The sequence below is a fragment of the Mustela nivalis genome, assembly GCF_964662115.1.
Source record: "Mustela nivalis genome assembly, chromosome: 6".
NCBI classification, from domain to species: Eukaryota; Metazoa; Chordata; class Mammalia; order Carnivora; family Mustelidae; genus Mustela; species Mustela nivalis.
In genome coordinates, this window is record NC_139025.1 from 127,982,902 (window position 1) to 128,001,945 (window position 19,044).

Here is a 19,044-nt window from a genome sequence, read left to right on the forward strand (position 1 = left end):
AGAAAGGCAGGAGATTCAGGACCTGCTCACCTGTCTTTTCAGGAGACTTGGAAAGGATTGCCAGTACCAAAGGGCTGGAAGATGCTTGCAAATGAAGCATGTTAGCCATGCTCATATTATCCAGTAATTTTCTGAATGAAAAGTGTGGTGGTAGAGATGCTTGATCCAAAGTCTTCAATATCCCTTTGGCACTATTAGCCTTCCCTGATCAGTTACTGGCTTGTCTCCAAAATGTGCTTAATGGATTCATGGACATCAAAATAACAAGGAGTTGCAGACAAGAAATGTGTAGGTCTCAGTCCCAGATGAACACCCAAGGGTTTGGGAACAGAAGTTCTTCATGAGTCTGAAACCACACATAAGTTACACCTGTCCATTAGCCATTCGATTCCTGTGCCTGTACGTACTGCTCACCTCTTAGTTCTGGCAGAGAAGAGCAGCAGTGAGCAATGCTGGTGCCTACAAATGGTCTCAGACCCCTGGAGCTCCAGTAGAGTGTGCCAGGCAGTTAAAGGAGAGAGCTAATAAATGAAGAAGGACCATAATACCAGTGGGGACCCCAGATGGACACTGAGCAAGGGACGTAAAAAAGAGGCTGGGTTTAGAGGGGGGTGGCTGGACCTGTGAAGAATCAGGGGTCAAGACAGCAGACACCACATGCTGGAGAGTGAGATGGGCCAGGGTGGCTGGGGCGGGGGGACTGTGGTAGGGTGACATGGGCAATGGTCATGTGGTTCATGATGCCAGACTCCAAACAAACCGAGGGAAAGGAGGTATCCTATATTTCATGCCAGTCACAAGGAGAAATTATTGTAGGGCTCTAAGAAGAGGACTGACACATTCTGATTTACCTGGTTTTTTTTTTTGTTTCTTTTTTAAATCACTCTGGATGTCAAATAGAGAACTGGAGAGGTGAGGATTGTAATCATACAGAAATGGGTGCTCCTACTTTAGACTAGGATGAAGACTGAGGAAGAAGGGCTAGACCCAGACACACAGGCAAGCCCAACTCAACTTGGTAACAGACTGAATTCAAGGGATGAGGGGACAGGTTAGAGGAAAATTCCCAGCAACTGAGCAACTGAGTTGAATATGAGCTTATTCCCTGAGATGTGGAAGCTTGGGGGCAGGAATGTTTGGCTGACCCCACAATCTCCTTTAGGGACAAGTCAGGTGTGAGGTTTGTATGTCTGTAACTTAATTTTCTTATTCTTCCCAGACAGAAGCAAAAATACTTAGTCAGTCTAGTCGACCTTTTAATGTCTGGGTACCTCGTTACAATGCTGACTGGCTGGCAAACTGTAAAAAGAGTGTATTCAGTGAGAACCTTGCTAAAAGGTTCTCGGGCTCCTGTTTTCTCTATCTCTGAACCCTGTCGATGTGTTTGGGGAGAAAACTTCCTGGCCTCTAAGCATGCAGGGACAAGGTGGGCTGGCCAGAGGTCCCCAGATTCTCCCTTACCATCTCCGTCTGGCCACCAGCCTTCCCAGGCTCCCTCCTTGCCCTGTCCTGGACCTCACTCATCTCTGCACCCCTGCCAGGCAAGGTGGCAGAGATGGCAGGTTTTACGGGGACCTGCCAGAGCCTCGTCCCTTGGGCAGAAGCCCGGCCCAGGCTTTGCAGGGCGGGGTGGGGGGTGGGGGGGGCTGGAGCACTTGGCAGACCCTCAGAAGCAGCCTCCCCCTCCTGCCCCCGGGGGCCAGAGATCCTGGGCAGAGCCTCCCCGCCACACACACACACACACACACACGCACTCACACTCACCCGCACGCTGGCTTGCTCACACTGGGCCCGCGCGGGGCTTAAGGAAATGTCTGTAGAGACGTGAGACGTAGGTAGAGACGCCCTGTGTCTCTACCCGACTTTTGTTTTTTTGCTCCTGCTCCCCTAGCCCCGGCCGCGGCCCGCGCGGGATTTCGGGGTGGCCCTCCAGGGCCCCGCACCCTCCCCCACTCCGCGGGCCGGGGAGGCCGCGGGGCCACGAGACGGGGGTCGCCCGCGCCCTCGGTGCACCCCCCCACCCCTCCCGCAAGGGCCACCTCCGCGGAGCACGCGACCGCCCGGAGCGCGAGCCTGGGCTGAGGGGGCCCGGGGCTCCTCGAGACCCTCCGCAGGAGGCAGCCAGGGCCCCCGGTTGGGGCGGGGGCCGGACGGGGGCTTACCTGCGGCTGCGGCGGCGGCGGGGCAGGACCCGGGGCGCCTGGGACGCGGGGCTCGGCGCGTGGGGCCGGGCGGGGCGGACACCAGCGGGCCGGGGCCTGGCCGTCCCCCTGCCCTCCGCCCCCTGCGCCTCCGGCCGCGCGCGCCGGGGCCGGGCCGGGCCCAGACGCACTTCCTCAATCCTGCGGCCCGCGGGCGGGAGGCGCGGAGAGCGCGCACGGCGAGGGTCGGCCGCGGCTGCTGCGGCCCGCGACGGGCACAGGGCGGGAGGTCCTTGTGGTGGCCCGCCTCGGTTTCCCCAGCCAGAGGTACCCAGATGCACCGCTTTTGCCCGGGAGACGACGGGGCCCGTGGGCCCTTGCAGCGCGAGGTCTCCTCCAGGTTTGGGTACCCTGCCCGCTCCTGGCGGGGCAGGCGCAGCGACAAGATTGGTCGGTTCTCAGCTCAGCCCAGCTTTCACTGTCCCCTTGGCTCTGCTCGGGGGCAAAATACAACGACTAACGTCTGACTTGTACTAGGTGTAGACTCGCAGTAAATACTTAAAAGTCAGGCAAATATTCATTTACGTACAATTCCGTATAGGGCAGTATAAAAATACATATTTTTAATGCTTTTTGTATTTTGCAAATTGTGCCCCTCCCGTTACAAGAATGTTTTTAATTATGGATGTACATATAAAGATGTCACTATTTGGTGAATCATTGTAAATGGTGTGGGCTGTTTTAGTAGGTAAGACAGGATGGGATGTTGGCAATTTGTTTTGTTTCGGCTGAATGTAAGTATGTTCATCACACCGCGGAGGCCACTCTGAAGGCGGATTGTAGAGACGCACGCCCAGGCTGCGGACAGCCCTCAGATTTGGCTCCACGTGCCAACCCCAGAAAGAGAAGTCTGCTCAGAAAAAAACAGATGGTTCTATGGTTCTGCAGCCTGGCAGGACCCGCGCCCTAAACGCTTCTCGTGTAACGTTACATGAGATTTAGGGCAAGACGGAGGCAAATCCTCACCACCCTCACTGCCATTTCACAAAGGCCGGGCGGACGCAGGGCCCCCGCACGACCCCCGCACGACGTCGCGGACACTCTGAGCAGTGACCGGTTGGCTAGGGCACCCCTGGGGCAGCCTTGCTTTGCTCCCAGGAAGACCCCCAGCTCTCCTGCCACGGAACGCCCTTGCAAAAGGGTGGATGCGGTTTTCAATCCTGTCCTCAATACTTCGGTCCTAACGCCAGAACTCAAAAGGCAGGAGTGGGATTGCTACCCAAAAGTCCCTAATAATTTGCAGGGCGTGGCGTCGCAGTGCTGAGGGAGCCGGGCAATCCCGGCGCCGCGCCTTTACGGCGCGCGGCCGCGCCACCTAGCGGTACCGCGAGGAAGAGCACGCCCAGTGCCCGGGCGGACGGTGGAGCTCCTGTGGCCAATGTGGTTGGGGCAACTCAGCTTCCCTTTTTTAAGAGTTTGGGAATAGAGGCTAGGGAATGTCTCCAATGTAAAACAAAACAAAAACAAACAAACAAACAAAAAAACCAGCCGACTGGAGTGTTTTGAGCTGGTTACATCTCAGCATTTAACTCTATTCATTAGGCACGAGTTAGTCACAGGTTTGCACGGGAAGGTTATTACAGGTCAGTTAAGATCTCTTCCTACTGCTTCTTGGTCACTTCCCCTAACAACGCTGACTCGTGGTCTTCTAGCTTTTGCTCTGCGTACCCAGGTTCTCAGCATCTCAGTTGGAATGACCGCTCCTAAGGTATAACCAGCTGGAAGCTGCCTCCCCCACCTCACATTTGGGCCTCCTGAAGGTCTAGTGGCTGACTGCTACCTTGCCATCCCACCCCCACAGCCTTTTAGTCATTTCTTTGGCAGCGAACTTAGTTTCCTCAGACATTTTTCTCTGGATACTTTATTAAAAAAATCCTTTATCATCAGCATTTTAGGCTTAAGTCAGATACATGCTAGGGGCAGGGCAGTAATAATTCTTTGTCCTCTACCAGGAGAAGCTAGGACATTCCATAAGGTCCACTTTGAGAAAATGTGCCCCCCTCCTGTGCACCCCCCACCACATGCACACCCATGACAGCCAGTGTGTGTCCCAGAATGGTTCCCTTCAGAGAGTAAACCAGTAAAGGAAAAATAAGTAAACCAAAAAAGGAAAAATAAATAAACCAGTAAAGGAAAAGGCCATTTTCCTAGAATGTTCTGCTCACACTGAGATTGAGAAATGAAAGTTTTCTAAATACATGAATACCTATGTAAGTGGATACATTAAGCGAGATCTGATCCAGGCCTCTCTTAAGTGTTCTCTTAAAAGGTGGCACCTTGAGGGGCGACTAGGTGGCTCGGTGTGTTAAACCTCTGCCTTCAACTCAGGTCATGATCTCAGGGTCCTGGGATCGAGCCCCACATCAGGCTCTCTGCTCGGCGGGAAACCTGCTCCCCGCCCTCCCCTGGCCTACTGTGATCTCTCTCTGAGACAAATAAATAAATAAATAAAATCTCTCTTAAAAAAAAAAGTGGCACCTTGTCACCCCATAGCCAAAATGATCTTGGATGATCAACATCAAATACACAGATGTAACTGGATGGACCTAACCGAGTACAAGGGAAGCTCTTGATCCAACCTCAGTGTCAGCTCATGACTTGGTGACTGAGGTATGTTAGAAACTCAAGGTTGGGTCAAACCCAAACACCAAGATCCTCGTGACAAAGATGGAAACGTGTGCAGACGGCAGCAGAATGCAATATTTTCTCTAACTCCCTGTGCCATCCTCCCCACCATTTTCCAGACTCACCTGCTTATTAGTAAAAGGACACTTGGGCAGCTTAGGTGACAGCTTACACTTCACCAGCTAAGTCGTGGAGCCTTTGAGGCCGAGCTCCCTGTCTGCTTAACCCGCAGATGAGTGGGTTTCACACTCAGGCGAAATGTGAGGCCTGATCGATTGAGCAAATGGAATTTGAATCTTAAGCCACAGATACTGCTTTATGACAAGCCATTTTGTACATTAGCTCTGAGAAAGAGAAAGGTCTGCCGCAGAATTAAAGTGAGTTTGGTCCTTAAATGAAAAGAAAATAATGTTTGTCAAATATCCGATTTTATTTTATCATTGTTGCATTGTCAGACACAATTGGTAGTTGGGGGTCAGAATTCCCAGGCCAATAGATTTTTCTGAAACCATACCACAGGAGTAAACCTTAAAAGAAGTGAAATCTATTACTATATAGATTTCCATTTCTAAATACAGTATATTACAGAAGGTTGAATATACCACCTCTGTTTACTTACAACTATAAAAAGATACATTAACTATACCAATTATAAATAATGTAGCATTTCATAATAAAGGCATTATTGTACAATGAGAGAATAAGAACCCTCTAATGTATTACTAACAAGATTAGTGTCTATAGTTGCTTGAGATAAAATCCTGAAAATTCAGTGTACGAAGTCAACCCCTGACCTAGCGAGTTGCTGACAGTTTAAGTGATAAGTGTTAACTGATGCAGAGAAGGTGAATTGCATATTGCCTATTTCTGACAAGAACGACAACCCCATTCCATACAGGACTTTCTTTTATCCATCACACTGGTTTTGACATTTGTCATCTTACTGCCCTCCCCCCCAATTTAATTCTCAAACATAATTTAATTCCAAAATAGAAGCACCCTCAGAAAAGTAACTAATTAATAACAGTGGAAGTATCCAAACAGCGCAATTCCATTTGGTTTTGTTGTTTGAGAAGCAATTGGGGAACACTTTAAAACTTGGGATTGCACAGAATTTGCAGATATAAAGAGGAAAAGAAACATTCACAACATGTTAGTGCAGTCCTCAGGCCACTTGAGTACTGGGGACCCAGTTCTTCCACGGAGTCCCGGTGTTATTTGTTAATTAATCATTAATATCAAAATAGGACTTTAGAAAACCAAGTGGTATTAAAGCAACAGCCTTTCCAGTTGTGTATGCTTTGCTAATCTAACATAGATCACCAAGCTGGAGACATAGAGAGCTACACAGGCAGATCATAAACCGTTAATGCAAGTAGCAGAAATTCAGAATTTGTAAAAGGGAATTATGGCTCTGGTTTGTAAAATGCAGTTGCTAAGCTGTCATCACTAGGTCACCAGCAGCAAAGGGGACACTAGCAATGTTTTCTGCCTAAGAAAGTGCCTTGGTTAAGGTCGCCCGTGACATAGCTTTAGATAAGCATGTTGGGCACTGCTTCGGTCATATTCCAAAAGGAGTTTTCGTTTTAAGCGGAGTCCCATGGTCAATGTCAAGAGGCAGTCCTTGAAGAACCCATGTCCTTTCACACCCAAGACCTTCAGTACCTTTCCATGGCACCTGCTTCCCCAAAGCGCCCCCCATTGGATCCTCACAATCCTGTTCGTATGTTTTGAACTTCGTTCTGTTTCTTTTCCGCTAACTGGTAGGAGGCGCTTGGGTCATGGGCAGATAACCCCGAGAAGACACAGGTGCAGGGCCCTGTTTGCAGAGCAAGCCAGGCGTTCTTCCAAGTTCTTAGCGGAGTCAGAATCGGCCAAACGTTTTTAAGGGACCTCTGGAGACTTCAAATACCACTTCCCATTGGCCACGCCCTGAGCCCCTTCACTGTCCCCCAGGGGGACCTGGTTGAAAGGGAGAAACAGAAAGGGCCCCCAGCTCGATCCCCAGGCGGGACCGCAAGCCCACATATACAACGGATGGGTCACTAAAACAGGAGTGTGAGAGGAAAGTGGAAATCATTCAAATCCAGTAGATTTAAAGTCTCCAGCGCAAAGGAACCCCGGGAAGACGGCAAATGCAGTTTTTTCTTCAGCAAAGTTCGATCTGCCACATTCAGCTGTCAGATGTTTGAGGAAGAAGCCCGCCTTTCCTTCAGGGGCTCTTGTCATCGAGTTTGATGGTGACAGTTTTCACCTCTGTGTACTCAGCCAGTGCGTACTCACCACTGCGATCACAGAAAAGAGGAGAATATAAAACAGGCATGTCACCTTGCCATTCTGTCGCCACTGTGTTCTAACGCTTGGCTGGCCAATTACTCAGCTGGGCAGTTTGGAGTCGGCGCAAAAGGTCAGAATGTGATGGCTTCACAGGGGAATATCGAGGACGGTCACACCATCAGTATGTTTGAGTAACTCGATGTATAACTTCAGTTTAAATATGAGGTTTTCTGGTGTGTGCTGTTTTGGAAATATTCAGAAAGACTAAGGGTTTGCCTTAAATGGATGAAAGGGATCAGGGGGAGGGGAGAGGTGGATCCCCTGGGTGGGGAGTACAGAGTGAGAAGAGGACCCACGTGGGTGGACAAGGAGGGGACCGGGGGATGTGGCCAGAGGATCCACAAGGAAGAGGGATATGGAGGGGCCCAGAGTGGACCTCGGAGACCACAGCCGGCGACCAGCTGTAGGAGCAGTGAGGGGAGCAGATGTGGGCACAGACTAGACACGCAGGGGGGCCACAACCTCTGAGTTTGCATCTTTGCCCTGTGTCCTTTCTCTAAGTCTTGCAGAGCCCAGGGGCCCCTTCTCAGGTGTCATGGGCCTTCCTCAGGGCAGCTCCCCTTCCCAGAACTGAGATGCAGCCTTGGACAGATTTAAATGCCTCTACGACACGTTCTCTGCGGTTAGGTAAATACAAATGTGTCCCTGTTGAGGAAAAGAGCTCAAAATTGAGGCGGCCACTGGAGGGTCTGCAGAGTCCCGTTTCCTCCCTTCGATCCGTGGCTCTCAAAGTGTGGTCTCAGTGCCTCAGTGACACCTCCGAACTTGCACCAAATGCAGATTCCCAGGCCCCCTACCCTTCCCCAGGGGTTGACAGAATAATGCCCCAGAGTCAGGGTGACCCTATCTGAGCCCTCCGAACTGGTGTTAGGTTACACGGCAAAAGGGGATTAAGGCTGTAGATAGGATTAAAGTTGCCAATTAACTGGCTTTAAAATACAAGGTTAGGGGCGCCTGGGTGGCTCAGTGGGTTAAAGCCTCTGCCTTCAGCTCGGTTGTGATCCTAGGGTCCTGGGATGGAGCCCCGCATCGGGCTCTCTGCTTGGCGGGGAGTCTGCTTCCCTTCCTCTCTCTCTGTCTGCCTCTCTGCCTACTTGTGATCTGTGCCTGTCAAATAAATAAATAAAATCTTAAAAAAAAAATAAAATACAAGGTTATTCTGCATTATCTGGGTGGGCCCGATGTAATCACCAGGATCCTTAAAAGGGTACAAGGAAGGCAGAAGAGAGTCAGAGGGAAATTAGACTGCAGGAGCAGGGTTTAGAGGGCTGCAACGGTGTTGCCTTTGAGCACAGAGGACAGGGCCGCCAGCCAAGGAATGTGAGGAGCCTCTAGAAGCTGAAAAAGACAAGAAAACATATTCTCCGCCTGGAGGCCCCAGAAAGAAATGCAGCCCCGTGCATGCCTTGATTTCAGCTCAGTGAGACCATCTGATTTTTAGCCTACAGAACTGTGTAAAATAGTTTTTAGTTAGGTTGTTCAAACCACAAATTTTGTGATAATTTATTGTAGCGGCAATAGAAAACTAAGACACCTACTGAAGTGGGGCCCAGAAATCCGTAACAAGCCAGGAGATTCTGATACTGCTCAAGCTAGAGAACTACTGGCTTAGACCTATGCAGGCAGGTAATTAGGCCTTCCTAAGCCTCCAATTCATTATCTTTAAAATGGGCATACCATTGCCTCCTTGACCTTATCTTGTTTGGAGATGATTTATTATAGAGCATCTCCTACGTACAGGTAAAAAATAAAGGGTAGGGGTGCCTGGGTGGCTCAGTCCTTAAGCATCTGCCTTCAGCTCAGGTCATGATCCCAGAGTCCTGGGATCGAACCCTGCATCGGGATCCCTGCTTGGCAGAAAGACTGCTCCTCCCCCTCCTGCTCCCCCTGCTTGTGTTCCCTCTCTTCCTGGGTCTCTGTCGAATAAATAAATCTTTTAAAAAAATTTAAAAAATAAATAAAGGGTAGAAAGTATTATTATTTCTTAATTAATAGGTCATTAAGATTTTTTTTGGTAGTTCCCTGAAACAAATAGTTCAAGAACCCGTGAGAAGGAGTGAAGTATTTTGTAATCTTTTTAAAACATAACACAAAATATAAAAGCCATACGCAGAACACTGGATTCAATTTTTGCAGAGTGGAAAATCCATTTCAAAACCCCCCCAAAACAAATGACAAGCTAGAAAAAAAATTACAATCACAACCCTGTGTGGGAAACAGCGCCATTTTCCTTCATATACAAAGAGCTCTTAAAACCCAATTTTAAAAGCCCACAAACAAATGGAAAAATCAACAAAGGGCATGAATAGTCAGTTCACAGAAAAACAAATACAGATTACTAGTAAGTGTGAAAAACATGCTCAACGCCCTTGCAATTAAAGACACACAAACCAAAAGACCAGAAGTTCATTTTTCATGGAGCAGATTACCCAATTTTAGGAATTTATTCTGAAAATAATCTCCCACAAGTGCATAAAGATTTATGCCAGAATGGTTCGTAATAGGAAAAGCCCTTGGATATAACACAAAAGTCCATCACAGGAGACCCTTAATAAAAAGAATGGAGGAATATCCAAAGCCCATTCTCAAGCCCCCAAAATAGTTAGCTCCCATTTCATTTGAAAACAGAAAAAATGGGGCGCCTGGGTAGCTCAGTGGGTTAAAGCCTCTGCCTACGGCTCAGGTCATGATCTCAGGGTCCTGGGATGGAGCCCAGCATTGGGCTCTCTGCTCAGCAGGGAGCCTGTTTTTTCTCCTTTCTCTCTGCCTGCCTCTCTGCCTACTTGTGATCTCTCTGCTAAATAAATAAATAAAATCTTTAAAATAAAGAAAAGAAAACAGAAAAAATGCACTGCAAAGAAAACACACAAGTAAATTCTAAAAGTGAATATCTAGTATTGCGTTGTTAAAAACGCAAAGTAGTTAATGATTTAGCGACTTCGTAAAGAAAAGTAATAAACCAAATGATGAAAGCACATTCAGTTACTTAGCTGATTAACTAATCAAGTCCAGCCTTAAACCATTCCTGTAGGATGAAGTACACGAATCACCTTATTCTTCCTATTCCTGCAATTCCTGCCAAGGTTCAAGTTATGGACCCCCTGTGGCATCTCCTAATGGGTTTCTTGACCAGTCCTGATGGTCTTGGTGCTCCAGGCTAATCATGAGCCCGGCCCTTCTCCTCTTGGACCCCACCAGAACTTTGGCAGGGGAAGGTGTGATCGCTGCTCTGGGTTCAGAACCCAGCACGTACCCCAAAGGTGCTCATTAAATATTGGCTAAGTAAACAAATGGGGGGAAAAATGAGTGATGGGACCGTGCTTATCTCTGACAAACGGGATTAAGGATCCGCGGAGGGAGGCCTAGCTTTCCACCCCTCTCGACTGTGTGGATTTTTGTTGCTTGTTGTTGCTGTGATTGCAAAACCACCAAGAAAAGTGCCCAGGAGGAAGAGAACTTGGAGGCTTCATCCCAAGACATGCACAGGACAAGATCCCCAGAGGGGCTTGTGGGTGGGCGGCAGAGAGCCAGCCCGGTCCAGGCTGCCGGGGCTGGGGAAAACCACGGAATCCCCCTCCCCGTGCTCCAGCACACAAAAGGAGAACTCGATGGAACATGAAGACATTAATCAGAGACCAGTGCAAATGGAAATTGGTTTTCAAGTCAGTTTCCAGGCCCCTTGTGAATTACGTTAAAGTGCTTTATCAAAAGCCTTGAAAAAATATATGCCAAGGGTCAAAAAAACACATGGAAAAAAGTCCCGGCTGGGATGAGAGCCGCACTCCGCTCTGCGCCCTGAGCCAGACTGGAGTGCTGAGGCCCTGAAAGCCAGTTAAAACCAGGGGTTGGAGGTGGGTGGAGACACAAATGACACAGGTGAGGAAAGCCGTAAGCCAGAGTCGGTATGAGTTAGTACACACTAGAAGTCAGGAGAGCCCCACACACCCATTCTGCAGCTTCGACATCCAAGGTCGTCTGCTTGGGGCCCCAAACTCTTACTGCAGCAGGAAGCTGCATCTGGCCTCTGGGGGGAGGACAGTGTGGGGTCCTGGGTCCCCTCCCCATCAGTCATGACCTGACTGGTTGAAGGCAGCTGATCAGAGGAGATAAATGACCACGTATGCCCTGTCTGGCTTCAGTCCATGTGGCTTCCAGAGGTGACAGCCCCGCTGAGCAAGGCGTTGTGGTGTGGTGGGCCCAAGGGCTCAACCCCGCCTCTGTCCCTTACTGGCAGTGTGACCCCTGGAAAGGCAGGGACCCTCCCTGGCATCCCTGGGGTAGTACCCGGAAACATGGGTAGTTAGTGGTAGTAGCAGGCATCTACAATGGATCCGATGTTTGTGTCCACCTAAAATTCCTACACTGAAGCCCCAGCTCCCAATGGGAAGGTATTAGGAGGTGGGGTCTTTGGGAAGTGGTTAGGTTAGGAGAGTTGGAATCCCTCATGAATAGGGAGGGAGATCCCCGAGAGCTCCCTCACCCCCTCCACCATGTGAGGACACAGTGAGAAGACACCCTTCTATCCACTAGGAGGGGAGCCCTTCCCAGACCCCAGATCTGCTGGCACTTGGATCTCAGGCTTCCAGCTTCCAGAATGTTAAGCAATCAGTGTCTCCTGTGTAAGCCACCCCGTCTACACAGTATTCTGGCATGGCAAGCTGAACAAAGACACACCATCTTGTGGACTGTCGTGAGCACGGCGTGAAGGCACCCGTGAAAAAGTGTTCATACAGAGCCTGCACTGTCTGTGCTCAGTACCGGCCAGCGGTCACCCGTACTGCGGCTGGTGGCGGGCCCTGACAGGGACCCAGGTAACCCCAACCCAGGCCCCATGCCTCTCTCAAGCAGGAGGGTGTGGAAACTGAAGCAGAGGCACATAGAACAGAAAACAGACAAGCCATGTGGGATGAAACATGATTTCTACAAAGGGTTCTCACGGCTGAGAATTTACTGAGGTTCCCTGAAGGGGAAACACGTCATAGGCATGAGAGGGACACCAGTGGACATGTTTTCCTCAGATGTTTGGATGTTTCTGGCATGTTTGCCATGACTGGATCAAAAAGAAAGACCAAGATTGGGGGCGGGACCCCAGTTCCATGGAGAAGAGTCGAAAGCATTTGTTCAGGGAGGGAAGCCAGCCCCGTTCTCTCGTAACGTCCTTAGGAAGAATCGGGAAGGGGAGCTGCCCAAGGGCCCCACGAAGGCCCAAGCTGAGGGGAAGCCTCTGAGTTCTCCCATTGGAAGATCTACAAACAAGTCCGAGGTAATGCATTTGTATATAAATAACACACACTGTTTAACAAGGAGTAAGAGCTCGGAGCCCTCTGAAATGTTCCAGGAGCAGCCCTGCCTGTTGTCACAGATGGTCCCCCTGGGAAGAGGGATCCCAAAAGCTGTTTGTCCACAAAGGCTAATAAAAACCACCAAGAAGGACGTGGGCGAGAAGGCCTCGTCCAGCTGGAAACGACAGTGTGTCCACTCCTGGAACGCTCTGTCCGGCTCCGTGCCTGGACCTTTTATCTTGGGCCAGACACAAGAAAGCCTGTCCATGACTCTCTGCCCACGGAGTGCCTCTTCCCAGCGGGCAAGATGGAAAGCAGCCCTTTGGGAGCATGTGGTGGATTTGAGGGAGCCAGGAAGGGCACAGAAGTAGGTCTCCCAGAGAGGCATGGAGGAGGAGTCAGAGTCCCCCGAGTCGGCCCGCGGAGCCTGGGAGAGAGCCTGTCTTCCTTGCTGAGGGCTGGGGTTTGTGTGAGTCTGGCAAAAAGGGCCCTTTTCCAGTTCTGCCCCCGTCCTCGTGTGGGGAGCCTGGGCCAACTCTCTATTGGTATCTCCATGGGTTAGGTGCCGGGGAGGACCCGGAAGCCGAGGCTAGAGGTTGGTCCCAGCGCCCGAAGGAGCAGGGGATGAGGATAAGGGTGGAAGACAGCAGAAGCGGGAAGGCAGGAGGGACAGAGAGGGTGAGAGATCCATCACAGCCCCGGAGGGAAAGGGGCACCAGCCGTCCTGGCATGGCTGACACAGCGGGGCAGGGGGCAAGGCCGGTGGACTACAACACCTGCCCGCACTCCTGCCCACCGCGAATCTAGGGTGTGTTTTGTTCACCTGCCCGCAGGCGTGCGAGAGCAAATACTTACAGTTCTCTGCCATTTCCTGACATTTTAAAGCCACCAAATGGAGCCTGTGCGTAGATGGCGTTATAGCAGTTGATCCTAGAGGGGGAACGAAAGATGCTCACGATTACCGGGGGAAGGCCGACCAGGGTCAGGGGTGTCCCCACTCTCAGGGGCCTGAAACAGACCGCTGCCTAAAGGATGACTTTCTGTCAAAGTTTTAGTAATGACAACAGTGGGTTTTCAACTTCTGCCTTTGCATTCTTCCCACCAGAAGCTAAAATTTAAATATTCCTTAAAATTTTTTTTTTTTAAATTTTGGGGCGCCTGGGTGGCTCAGTGAGTTAAGCCTTTGCCTTTGGCTCGGGTCATGATCTCAGGGTCCTGGGATCGAGCCCTGCATTGGGCTCCCTGCTCAGCGGGGAGCAGCCTGCTTCCCCCTCTCTCTCTCTGCCTGCTGCTCTGCCTACTCTGACCTCTCTCTGTGTCAAATAAATAAATAAAATCTTAAAAAAAATTTTTTTAATTTTAATTTATTTATTTGACAGAGAGAGAGAGAGGGAGAGCACAAGCAGGGGAGGGCAGCAGGCAGAGGGAGAGGGAGAAGCAGGCTTCCCACTGAGCAGGGATTCTGATGTGGGACTCGATTCCGGGACCCTGGGATCATGACCTGAGCTGAAGGCAGGTGCTTAACTGACTGAGCCACCCAGGCACGCCTAAAATCTAAATATTCCTAAGCATAAAGCTTTTCGCCAAGATAGGAATGGAATGTCAAGGCGAGAAGAAAGAAGAGGGAAACTGCGGCATCGGGGAATAAGATTTAGCTTTGAAATCTGCCAGACCTGACCTCAAAGCTCTCCTGCTTCTTGGCTTGTAAGGATTCTGGGCTTGTAACTTAGCCTCTCTGAGCCCCAAAGCTCTATCATCGTTCTAGTGAGGATAATGTCATTGGCAAGATGACTGGGGAAGCAGGGACTTTGGTTCACATTTCGGACAAGACCATGCACTGCTTTTAGAGTCAGAATAAAAAATAAATGTGGAGGGAGTGGAGCGCGAGGGACAGCACAACACAGCAGTTAGCAACAGGGGCAGCGGAGCTGGCCGGCCGTCTCTGGGCTCTGCTCTGCTCTGTACCAGCTGTGTGACCCTAGGCAAATCACCCAGCCTCTCTGTGTCTCCATTTCTTCCTCTGTTAAACAGGGACAATGATGGTGGCCGTCTCAGACGTGGTCATGAGGATGGACCAAAGCTCTAAGACAGTGCTTGGCCCGGAACATGTGACTAGAAGCTGTCTGTCCATAGACGGGCCATGAAGCAAGCAAGCCAGCCACTCCAGAGAGTGGAGACGCACGTATCTGCTACTCACCATACGGTTCCAGACTCCAAGGCGGAAGCCAGCTTCAGTGCTTTGTCGAGGTTTTTTGTGAACACAGCTGCCGTGAGTCCATATTCAAGGCTATTGGCCCTTTTTATCACTTCTTCGATATTTTTGAACTTCAGGATTGGCTGCACCGGTCCAAAAATCTAATGTGGAATTGCAAAAACGGCGGTGAGAGGGGCGTCCGGACGAAGGGCGTCCGTTCTGAGCAAGTACGGCCTTCATTTCATCCCGAGCGCTCACACGTGTGAGGAACGAGGACTGGAGAGCAAAAAACCTGCGGAGATCTTTTGAGCTACTGGACAGTTGACATCTGAAGGGAAGGGTTACGACTAAGCCGAACTTAAGATACCAACCGAAAGCATGTTCCAGGCTTCTTTTTCTTATTGTCATCAGGGCTTCTGAGAAGCCCCATCCTGCTGACGTGCCCATAAGACAAAACTTGGCGAGTTTTTTTGTGGGAAGTTATTGCTGAGGGGGTTGTAGGGCACAGCTGTAGGACTGTGTGCCCCGGCCTCTTGGCGGTACGTTTTCCATCAACAAGGCACCATAAAATGTCTCCCTAATAACTCCCAGGGGACGGAGGAAGACACTGTTCCTCACAATGTAAAATAAAAATAAAAATCCCATAAAAACCTCCAGGAGAAAGTCTATAAAATACCCACACAGGAAACGCTCAGCGGTGATTCACTTTTTCTGCGTCCCAAAACACCCCACAGCCCAGGGTCCGACCCCCCGGGACCCTAGGTGGGAACCAGTGTCCATCCAGACTCACAGTGAGATTGAAAGACCAAGTTAGAATCCCACTTTTATTGGAGCGGGGTCTCCTCAAATTCCAGCATTTCAAAGGATGCTCGTGACAGAAAACTTCAAAGAGAATTCCAGCCCCGATGTGTTCTTTGAATGAACACACTTTACATTTTAATTCAGTCTATAGGGGCTGAAGGCAGCTTTAGGCTGTGAATCCACTGGTAAAACCCAGAGGGGGCAAGACCCCTCCACCATGAGCTAACCCGAGGATGTGTTAAAAGAAAGGAGAGGGACTGAGGCTCCCCAGAGACGTGTAAAATGGGGGGTTTAGGACAAACTCTACAGCTGCTATAGAGAGCTAGGGGTTCCCAAAGGCAGGTAGGCAAGATGGCTTCCCTCAGAAACCAAAGGAGAGGAAGAAAGCCACGGGAGAAAGGAAAACTATCCCCTCACAATGACCTCCGGGGTCCCTGAGCCCTGGAGAAGACTTCTCTTTGTAAGACCCCCTCCTCTCGCCCTCCCACCCCACAAGAGCCCCCTGGAGATGAAGATTTTCCTGCCACCTCCGGTACCTCCTCTTTGGCAATGCGCATGGTGTCCGTAACTTCTGAGAAGACAGTGGGTTTGATGAAGAGCCCCCTGTCTTCCATGGCTGAACCCCCACATTCCAGCTTGGCTCCCTCCTTCTTCCCACTCTCGATCAGATCGAGGATTTTGTCAAACTGCTTTTGGTCTATCTGCAAAACACAAGGAGAGGTATGGCTTGAAGTCCTTTTGGGTGGCGGCTGCCATCTTATGGGTCAAACGGCCATTCACATGATCAGCTGTCCTACCCCTAAGTGTTCTTGTCAAGTCATAATTCACAGGACAGATGTGCCTTGTATGTGAATATTCCTCTGATGCACAAGTCTAGGCTTTTTGGAGCAGGGGAGAGATGGGGAGATAGGCTCTCCTCATCCGTTCCCGTGTACTGTCTATCCTACCACCCACCCCCTCCATGCTATTAAGCAAACCTCTGAAATGGTGACATTCTTTGCTCTCCCAACTTCTTGCATCCTGCAAGGGTTGCTAGATTTCGCAAATAAAATTACAAGGCACCCAGTTAAATTTGCGTTTTTGGAAGACTTTCTTAGCATAAGCATATCCCAAGTCATGATTGGGATATGCTTATGCTAAAGAAGTCTTTCCTTATTTGGGATATGCTTATGATTTAAAAAAAAAAGTCTTCTTTGCTCATTTAAACTTCCAGTCTAGCTGAGTGTCATGTAGGTTATCTGGAAGCCCTGCCCTCTTCTTACAGGGCATGTGGGATGAGGGTGACAGTTGTGGAATTGCCCATCCATGGTGCAGAGAAGGGAGAAGGAAAGCTGACCACCTCACCCTGTACCTCCAACCCCCAGCCTAGTATAGAAAGCCCTTCCAAGTTTCTTACAAGGGCACAAAAACCAAGGTGAAAAACAGGATAGATATCAGTTACCCTTTGGGTAAAAAAAAAAAAAAAAACCAGGGGAAATGAGAGCACATATTCATATTTGCTTCTATATCCATAAAGAAGTTCTGGAGGGATACATGAGAAACTAAGACTGTGCGATACCCATAGAAGGAAGGTTAAGAACCAGGCCTATGAACGGATAAGGGGGGATGGAAGAAAGCCTTTTCTCCACTGACCTCTCTATGTGTTCTAGGTTTTAGCCCCTGGGAATGTACTCCCACCTAAGCAAGTAATTCAAACAACTCCAATGATTCCAGTAATATCTCAAGGTTCTTTCAACTTCTCTTGGGTGAACCAAGTTTGGGGTTAAAAGTTCCAAGATACCCTTCCCTCCTCCCCAGAGGCCAAGAGGGTTTGAAGGGCTTCACCAAATACAGGTCCTGAATGGCTGTGACCATTTTCTGTCTGTCTGTCCTAGGGGCAGTGCTGGGTCCCCGTGGAAAGCCTGCATATCCAGACTCCATTCTTCCTGATGAGTCCATGTGAACACATTGTCTCAATCTAATAATCCCCCAAGAAATGTCAGCTGGTGCATTCCTGTGCTGGAAGGAGAACCTTCCACAAGTAAAGGACATGGCCGGGCACAACACCAGGGATAGAGTCAGGCAGACTCTGAAGGACAGGTTGGAAGCTACACTTGGCTCTGCTGCAGAGGGCACCGGAACCACCCCCACTAGGTGTCTTGTGCAATGTTTATGCGCCTTGTTGCTCAGTTGCCAGATAAACCTGAACGATTCTGGAGCATTTGGCTGGCTGTCTGCAGTGGACACTGATCTAGGTCAGCTAGCTGTGTAATAGGCAGGAGAAAGACAGGACTATTTGGACAGCTGTAAATCCTCTCTGAGTAAAAATCTTATTACAGTAGATGAAAAAGCACTTTGGGAGGAAAAAATCCAACATCGTCCTAAAATAATATGCTGAGGTTAGGCGGCTTAAGTGAGCTTTCAGAAGGACTTTTAGCAGCAGCATCAAAAGCACCGACGAAATCAACACCCATTCTGTTTGAATCTGCTCTCTTGGAAGAGATTTCTCTATCTGGCTTCAGAAGTCAAGCCTGGAGCCTTGGAAAGAGACTTAAAAATAATGACGGGGTGAAAGGTTTCCTTAGTATGGGATCAGCTCGCATATTTCCCACGGAGTCTGAATTAGCTTTACAACTACGGTGGATTTGATAATGGCTGGTGGCCATGTTTGCATTCAGACCTGAAATCCAACCGAGGTCACTAGACAACTTCGTGTCACTGGCCATTAGGTTTGGAGTTGAGGTCTGGCAGGGTAGAGGGTTTTGGCCACAACTGGGATGCTTCTCTCCACCAGGGTCACGTGGCATTGGAGCCGCCGTGCATGTGGGCTGGGGCTAGGCAAGGATGGGCACAATGGCCAGAAATGCACCTTTTCCTACATGGTCCTCCCCCTTCCCCGGCCAGGGCACCCCCACGGGATGGTTAAGCAAGACCTGATAGACATGGCCTGAAGTCATGCACTTCTTTTGCCACCTGGATCAGGGAGCCTGTCATTGAATGCTCCCCTTGCCTCCACCTTTAAAAAATAAACTTATTAGGTATCTTGAAATATTCACACTATTCATCCATTACTTCCATTTTCCAGATGGGGACTTCCACAAAGTCACAGAGCCAAACTTGTGTGGTTTCCCATGTAAACATGTGGTGCCAGTGCAGTGCGGAAGCAGTGAGCTCCCGGGACAGACACAAGTACAGAGTCTGGACATGTGATTTTCAACTTCGTGGCTGGGGCAGGACTTTGGCTCCCAGCAAAGCGGGTTGCTGTCGAGCTCTATTTCAATAATGCATGGATGGTCAGGCCGCTCTCTTTTAAATATTTATCCATCTGCTGTACTGCATAATTAGTAAGAAAGTGATACACGATGTGCCCTTTTAAAGAGGTTATTAAACCTCGTGGTTATGATCATTTTCATCCCGTCGTTAGTTTTGAAAATCAGGCCTCCGGAGATGGGTTCCTCCTGCCCAGAAACGCAGCCCTGTTCCCTGAGCCCTCTGCACTCCCTCTCCACTGGGATTCTTTGGTTTCTGACCGTGACCTTGTCCTACAGTGCATGTGAGTTCCAGGGAGGGCCTGGAGGCTCAGACCGTGGGCTCTAGGTATTTGGCCTCTGCCTGTACTTTGCTG

At 49.8% G+C, this 19,044-nt stretch overlaps 2 protein-coding genes across 5 annotated transcripts in view; both read right to left on the bottom strand.

Annotated features, from left to right (window-relative positions):
* Positions 1-2,607, bottom strand: part of LRRK1 (leucine rich repeat kinase 1) — a 122,397-nt gene extending 119,790 nt beyond the window's left edge. Inside the window, exon 1 of one of the 4 annotated variants that reach the window (XM_082736663.1) lies at positions 2,163-2,607. The gene's annotated coding sequence lies outside the window, so the exon portion shown is untranslated. Of the gene's footprint in view, positions 1-1,764; positions 1,952-2,162 lie in introns of those variants that run through there. The other 3 variants (XM_082736664.1, XM_082736666.1, XM_082736665.1) reach the window with 3 other exon arrangements.
* Positions 2,608-5,235: 2,628 nt separating this feature from the next.
* ALDH1A3 (aldehyde dehydrogenase 1 family member A3) overlaps positions 5,236-19,044 on the bottom strand; it is a 37,035-nt gene continuing 23,226 nt past the window's right edge. Inside the window, exons 10-13 of the mRNA XM_082734215.1 lie at positions 15,977-16,141; positions 14,643-14,800; positions 13,301-13,375; positions 5,236-7,111 (exon numbers count right to left, since the gene is read on the bottom strand). Of these exons, the coding sequence (XP_082590341.1) occupies positions 7,039-7,111; positions 13,301-13,375; positions 14,643-14,800; positions 15,977-16,141 (471 nt within the window). The 3' untranslated portion in view covers positions 5,236-7,038. The remainder of the gene's footprint in view (positions 7,112-13,300; positions 13,376-14,642; positions 14,801-15,976; positions 16,142-19,044) is intronic.